This window comes from Vidua chalybeata, chromosome 1, assembly GCF_026979565.1.
Source record: "Vidua chalybeata isolate OUT-0048 chromosome 1, bVidCha1 merged haplotype, whole genome shotgun sequence".
NCBI classification, from domain to species: domain Eukaryota; kingdom Metazoa; phylum Chordata; class Aves; order Passeriformes; family Viduidae; genus Vidua; species Vidua chalybeata.
This window is the reverse complement of record NC_071530.1, coordinates 152564984-152572401: the sequence shown is the minus strand read 5'-3', so window position 1 is coordinate 152572401 and position 7418 is coordinate 152564984. Positions and strand designations below refer to the sequence as shown.

The 7418-nt window shown below is 49.0% G+C and overlaps 1 protein-coding gene across 1 annotated transcript in view; it reads left to right on the top strand.

Moving 5' to 3' along the window:
* MROH1 (maestro heat like repeat family member 1) overlaps positions 1-7418 on the top strand; it is a 120628-nt gene that overhangs the window by 343 nt on the left and 112867 nt on the right. The window contains exon 2 of the mRNA XM_053945932.1: positions 4140-4266. Coding sequence (XP_053801907.1) covers positions 4140-4266 — 127 coding nt within the window. The remainder of the gene's footprint in view (positions 1-4139; positions 4267-7418) is intronic.

Sequence of the window (7418 nt, the reverse complement as noted above, 5' to 3'; positions counted from 1 at the left end):
CCCCCCTCATTTTTTCCCCAATTATTTCCCCATTTCCCCCCATTTTTCCCCCCATTTCCCCCCATTTTTTCCCCAATTATTTCCCCATTTCCCCCCCATTTCCCCCCATTTCCCCCCCATTTTTCCCCAATTATTTCCCCATTTCCCCCCATTTCCCCCCATTCCCCCCCCCCATTTTTTCCCCAATTATTTCCCCATTTCCCCCCATTTCCCCCCCCCATTTTTTCCCCAATTATTTCCCCATTTCCCCCCCATTTTCCCCTTTTTTTCCCCAATTATTTCCCCATTTCCCCCCATTTCCCCCCCATTTTTCCCCAATTATTTCCCCATTTTCCCCCATTTTCCCCCATTTTCCCCCCATTTTCCCCCCATTTTTCCCCAAATTATTTCCCCATTTTCCCCCAATTTCCCCCCCTTTTTTTCCCCAATTATTTCCCAATTTCCCCCAATTTCCCCCATTTCCCCCCCATTTTTCCCCAATTATTTTCCCATTTTCCCCCATTTTCCCCAATTTTCCCCCCATTTCCCCCCATTTTCCCCCATTTTCCCCCCTTTCCCCCCCCATTTTTCCCCAATCATTTCCCCATTTCCCCCATTTCCCCCCATTTTCCCCCCATTTTTTTCCCAATTATTTCCCCATTTCCCCCCCATTTCCCCCCATTTTCCCCCCATTTTTTCCCCAATTATTTCCCCATTTCCCCCCATTTCCCCCCCATTTTTCCCCAATTATTTCCCCATTTTCCCCCATTTTCCCCCATTTTCCCCCCATTTTCCCCCCATTTTTCCCCAAATTATTTCCCCATTTTCCCCCAATTTCCCCCCCCTTTTTTTCCCCAATTATTTCCCCATTTCCCCCCATTTCCCCCATTTCCCCCCCCATTTTTCCCCATTATTTTCCCATTTTCCCCCATTTTCCCATTTTCCCCCCCATTTCCCCCCATTTTCCCCCCATTTTCCCCCCTTTCCCCCCATTTTTTCCCAATCATTTCCCCATTTCCCCCCATTTCCCCCCATTTTCCCCCATTTTCCCCAATCATTTCCCCATTTCCCCCCCATTTCCCCCCATTTTCCCCCCATTTTTTTCCCCAATTATTTCCCCATTTCCCCCCATTTCTCCCCATTTTCCCCCGTTTTTCCCCATTTTTTCCATTTTCCCCCGATTTTTCCCCTTTTTTCCCCTCGTTTCCCCCCCCCATTTTTTGCCCATTTTCCTCCCATTTCCCCCCCATTTCTCCCCATTTTTTCCCCTGATTATTTCCCCATTTTTCCCCATTTCCCCCCATTTCTCCCCATTTTTTCCCCTGATTATTTCCCCATTTTTCCCCATTTCCCCCCCATTTCTCCCCATTTTTTCCCCTGATTATTTCCCCATTTTCCCCATTTCCCCCCCATTTCTCCCCATTTTTTCCCATTTTCCCCCCGTTTTTCCCCATTTTTTGCCCATTTTTCCCCCGATTTTTCCCCCGTTTTCCCCCTGTTTTCTCCCCATTTCCCTCCCATTTTTCCCCCATTTTCCTCCCATTCCCCCCCATTTCTCCCCATTTTTTGCCCATTTTTCCCCGATTTTCCCCCCGTTTTCCCCCCGTTTTTCCCCATTTTTTCCCTGATTTTTTTCCCCGATTTCTTCCCCATTTCCCCTGATTTTTCTCCCCATTTTTGCCCATTTTGCCCCCGATTTTTCCCCCGTTTTCCCCCCATTTCTCCCCATTTTTTCCCCTGATTATTTCCCCATTTTCCCCATTTCCCCCCCATTTCTCCCCATTTTTTGCCCGTTTTCCCCCCGTTTTTCCCCATTTTTTGCCCATTTCCCCCCCATTTCCCCCCCCGTTTTCCCTCTGTTTTCTCCCCATTTCCCTCCCCATTTCCCCCCATTTTCCCCCCCATTTCCCCCCCATTTTTCCCCCATTTTTCCCCAATTTTCCTCCCATCCCCCCCCATTTCTACCCATTTTTTGACCATTTTCCCCCCGATTTTTCCCCCATTTTCCCCCGTTTTTTCCCCTGATTTTTTCCCCTGATTTTTTTCCCCGTTTCCCCCCCTTTTTCCCCATTTTTTGCGCATTTTCCCCCATTTTCCCCCGTTTTTTCCCCTGATTTTTTCCCCTGATTTTTTTCCCATTTTCCCCCCATTTTTTCCCATTTTTTGCCCGTTTCCCCCCCGTTTCTCCCCATTTTTCCCCTGACTTTTTCCCCGATTTTTGCGCATTTTTCCCTGTTTTTCCCCGTTTTTCCCCTGATTTTTTTCCCGTTTTTCCCCATTTTTGCGCATTTTTCCCTGTTTTTCCCCTGATTTTTTCCCCTGATTTTTTTCCCGTTTTCCCCATTTTTCCCCATTTTTTGCGCATTTTCCTTCGTTTTTTCCCCTGATTTTTTCCCCTGATTTTTTTCCCGTTTTCCCCCCATTTTTCCCCATTTTTGCGCATTTTCCCCCATTTTTCCCCGTTTTTTCCCCTGACTTTTTCCCCTGATTTTTTCCCCTGATTTTTTTCCCGTTTTCCCCCCGATTTTCCCCTGATTTTTTTCCCGTTTTTCCCCATTTTTTGCGCATTCCCCCCCCCCGTTTCCCCCCCGTTTTCCCCCGATTTTTCCCCGTTTCCCCCCGTTTTTCCCCATTTCCCCCCCCATTTTTCCCCGTTTTTCCCCTGATTTTTCCCCCGATTTTTTTCCCATTTCCCCCATTTTCCCCCATTTTCCTCCCATTTCCCCCCCCCCATTTCTCCCCGTTTTTCCCCATTTTTCCCCCGATTTTTTCCCCGTTTTTCACCTGATTTTTTCCCCCAATTTTTTTCCCATTTCCCCCCATTTTTCCCCATTTTCCTCCCATTCCCCCCCCCCATTTCTCCCCGTTTTCCCCCCGTTTCCCCCCATTTTTCGTGCATTTTCCCCCCCGTTTTCCCCCTGATTTTTCCCCTGAATTTTCCCCGTTTTTCCCCCTGATTTTCCCCCGATTTTTCCCCGTTTCCCCCTGTTTTTCCCCATTTTTCCCCCCATTTTTTCCCCAAATATTTCCCCATTTTCCCCCCATTTTCCCCCCATTTTTTCCCCAATTATTTCCCCATTTTCCCCCCATTTTCCCCCCATTTTTTCCCCAATTATTTCCCCATTTTCCCCCATTTTTTCCCCAAATATTTCCCCATTTTCCCCCGATTTTTTCCCCGTTTTCCCCCTGATTTTTCCCCCGATTTTTCCCCGTTTCCCCCCGTTTTTCCCCATTTCCCCCCCATTTTTCCCCGTTTTTCCCTGATTTTTCCCCCGATTTTTTTCCCATTTCCCCCATTTTCCCCCATTTTCCTCCCATTTCCCCCCCCCCATTTCTCCCCGTTTTTCCCCATTTTTCCCCCGATTTTTTCCCCGTTTTTCACCTGATTTTTTCCCCCAATTTTTTTCCCATTTCCCCCCATTTTTCCCCATTTTCCTCCCATTCCCCCCCCATTTCTCCCCGTTTTCCCCCCGTTTCCCCCCATTTTTCGTGCATTTTCCCCCCGTTTTCCCCTGATTTTTCCCCTGAATTTTCCCCGTTTTTCCCCTGATTTTCCCCCCGATTTTTCCCCGTTTCCCCCTGTTTTTCCCCATTTTCCCCCCCATTTTTTCCCCAAATATTTCCCCATTTTCCCCCCATTTTCCCCCATTTTTTCCCCAATTATTTCCCCATTTTTCCCCCATTTTCCCCCATTTTTCCCCGATTATTTCCCCATTTTTCCCCATTTTTTCCCCAAATATTTCCCCATTTTCCCCCGATTTTTTCCCCGTTTCCCCCCGATTTTTCCCCCGATTTTTCCCCCGATTTTTCCCCATTTTTCCCCCGATTTTTCCCCCGTTTTCCCCTGATTTTTCCCCCGATTTTCCCCCGTTTCCCCCCGTTTTTCCCCATTTTTCCCCTGATTTTTTCCCCGTTTTCCCCTGATTTTTCCCCAATTTTTCCCCGTTTCCCACCGTTTTTCCCCATTTTTCCCCCGAATTTTTCCCCGTTTTCCCCCGATTTTTCCCCGTTTCCCCCCGTTTTTCCCCATTCTTCCCCCGATTTTTTCCCCCGTTTTCCCCCTGATTTTTCCCCCGATTTTTCCCCGTTTTCCCCCCGTTTTTCCCCCTTTTCCCCGCCCGGTTTTTCCCCCGGTGATTTCCCCTCCCCTCTCTCGGCAGGTGCTGTGGCCGTTCCTGCTGCCGCTGCTGCTGCGGCCGCGCTTGGGCGCCGCGCTGGCCCCGCTCTGCCGCGGCCTCGCCTGCCTGGCGCCCCGAGCGCGGCCCGACGGCGCCGCCTGGCCCGACGGTAAATCCCGGGAAACGCCGGAAAAAACCCGGAAAAATCCCCCGGGAAATGCCCAGGAAAATCCCCTGGGAAATCCCCGGGAAAACCCGGAAAATCCCCCGGGAAATGCCCAGGAAAATCCCCGGGAAAATCCCGGAAATCCCCGGGGAAATCCCCGGGAAAATCCTGGAAAAAGCCCGGAAAAATCACGGATTTCCACTGGGAAATCCCCTGGGAAATCCCCGGGAAAATCCCTGGGAAATCCCGGAAAATCCCCCGGGAAATGCCCAGGAAAATCCCCGGGAAAATCCCGGATTTCCCCTGGAAAATCCCCTGGGAAATCCCCGGGAAAATCCCAGGAAATCCCCTGGGAAATCCCCGGGAAAATCCCGGGAAAGCCTGGAAATCCCCGGGGAAATCCCCGGAAAAATCCCGGATTTCCCCTGGGAAATCCCCTGGGAAATCCCCTGGGAAATCCCCTGGGAAATCCCTGGGAAAACCCGGAAAATCCCAAGAAAGGCTCAGGAAATTCCCAGAAAATCCTGGGAAATCCTTGAGAAATCCTCGGGAAATCCTGGGAAATCCTCGGGAAATCCCAGAAATTCCTGGGAAATCCTCGAGAAATCCCTGGAAAATCCCGGGGAAAGCTCGAAAAACCCCAGGAAATCCTGGGAAATCCCGGAAAATCCGTGGAAAATTCCTGGAAAGTCCCTGGGAAATCCTTGAGAAATCCTCGGGAAATCCCAGAAAATGCTCGGGAAATCCTGGGAAATCCTGGAAATTCCCGGGAAATCCTTGAGAAATCCCAGAAAATCCCGGGAAATCCAGGAAAATCCCAAGAAAAGCTCAGGAAATTCCCAGAAATTCCCGGGAAATCTTCGAGAAATGGCGGGAAAATCCCAAGAAAAGCTCGGGAAAAATCCCCAGAAAATCCCGGGAAATTCCCGGAAAATCCCTGGGAAATCCTTGGGGAATCCTCGGAAATCCCAGAAAATGCTCGGGGAATCCTGGGAAATCCTGGAAATTCCCGGGAAATCCTCGAGAAATGGCGGGAAAATCCCAAGAAAAGCTCAGGAAATTCCCAGAAATTCCCGGGAAATCCTCGAGAAATGGCGGGAAAATCCCAAGAAAAGCTCGGAAAATCCCAGAAAAAGCTCTGGAAATTCCCGGAAAATCCTGGGAAATCCCGGAAAATCCCAGGAAAGGCTCAGGAAATTCCAGGAAATCCTCGAGAAATGGCGGGAAAATCCCAAGAAAAGCTCGGGAAATTCCCAGAAATTCCCGGGAAATCCTTGATAAATGGCGGGAAAATCCCAAGAAAAGCTCGGAAAATCCCCAGAAAATCCTGGGAAATTCCCGGAAAATCCCGGGAAATCCCAGAAAATCCCAGGAAAGGCTCAGGAAATTCCCGGGAAATCCTCGAGAAATGGCGGGAAAATCCCAAGAAAAGCTCGAAAAATCCCCAGAAAATCCCGGGAAATTCCCGGAAAATCCCTGGGAAATCCTTGGGGAATCCTCGGAAATCCCAGAAAATGCTCGGGAAATCCCAGGAAATCCTGGAAATTGCCAGGAAATCCTTGAGAAATCCCAGAAAATCCCGGGAAATCCAGGAAAATCCCAAGAAAAGCTCAGGAAATTCCCAGAAATTCCCGGGAAATCTTCGAGAAATGGCGGGAAAATCCCAAGAAAAGCTCGGGAAAAATCCCCAGAAAATCCCGGGAAATTCCCGGAAAATCCCTGGGAAATCCTTGGGGAATCCTCGGAAATCCCAGAAAATGCTCGGGAAATCCTGGGAAATCCTGGAAATTCCCGGGAAATCCTCGAGAAATGGCGGGAAAATCCCAAGAAAAGCTCAGAAAATCCCAGAAATTCCCGGGAAATCCTCGAGAAATGGCGGGAAAATCCCAAGAAAAGCTCGGAAAATCCCAGAAAAAGCTCTGGAAATTCCCGGAAAATCCTGGGAAATCCCGGAAAATCCCAGGAAAGGCTCAGGAAATTCCAGGAAATCCTCGAGAAATGGCGGGAAAATCCCAAGAAAAGCTCGGGAAATTCCCAGAAATTCCCGGGAAATCCTTGATAAATGGCGGGAAAATCCCAAGAAAAGCTCGGAAAATCCCCAGAAAATCCTGGGAAATTCCCGGAAAATCCCTGGGAAATCCCGGAAAATCCCAAGAAAAGCTCGGGAAATCCTTGGAAAATCCTGGGGAATCCTGGAAAATCCCAAGAAAAGCTCAGGAAATTCCCAGAAATTCCCGGGAAATCCTGGAGAAATGGCGGGAAAATCCCAAGAAAAGCTCGGGAAAAATCCCCAGAAAATCCCAGGAAATTCCCGGAAAATCCCGGGAAATCCCAGAAAATCCCAGAAAAAGCTCTGGAAATTCCCGGAAAATCCTGGGAAATCCCGGAAAATCCCAGGAAAGGCTCACGAAATTCCCGGGAAATCCTCGAGAAATGGCGGGAAAATCCCAGGAAAAGCTCGAAAAATCCCCAGAAAATCCCAGGAAATTCCCGGAAAATCCCGGGAAATCCCAGAAAATCCCAAGAAAAGCTCGGGAAATCCTTGGAAAATCCTGGGGAATCCTGGAAAATCCCAAGAAAAGCTCAGGAAATTCCCAGAAATTCCCGGGAAATCCTGGAGAAATGGCGGGAAAATCCCAAGAAAAGCTCGGGAAAAATCCCCAGAAAATCCTTGGAAAATCCTGGGAAACCCTGGAAAATTCCTGGGAAATCCTTGAGAAATCCTCAGAAATCCCAGAAAATGCTCGGGAAATCCTGGGAAATCCTGGAAATTCCCGGGAAATCCTTGAGAAATCCCAGAAAATCCCGGGAAATCCAGGAAAATCCCAAGAAAAGCTCAGGAAATTCCCAGAAATTCCCGGGAAATCTTCGAGAAATGGCGGGAAAATCCCAAGAAAAGCTCTGGAAATTCCCAGAAAATCCCGGGAAATTCCCGGAAAATCCCTGGGAAATCCTTGGGGAATCCTCGGGAAATCCCAGAAAAAGCTCGGGAAATCCTGGGAAATCCTGGAAATCCTTGGGGAATCCTCGGGAAATCCCAGAAAAAGCTCGGGAAATCCTGGGAAATCCTGGAAACTCCCGGGAAATCCTCGAGAAATGGCGGGAAAATCCCAAGAAAAGCTCGGGAAATTCCCAGAAAATCCCGGGAAATCCCG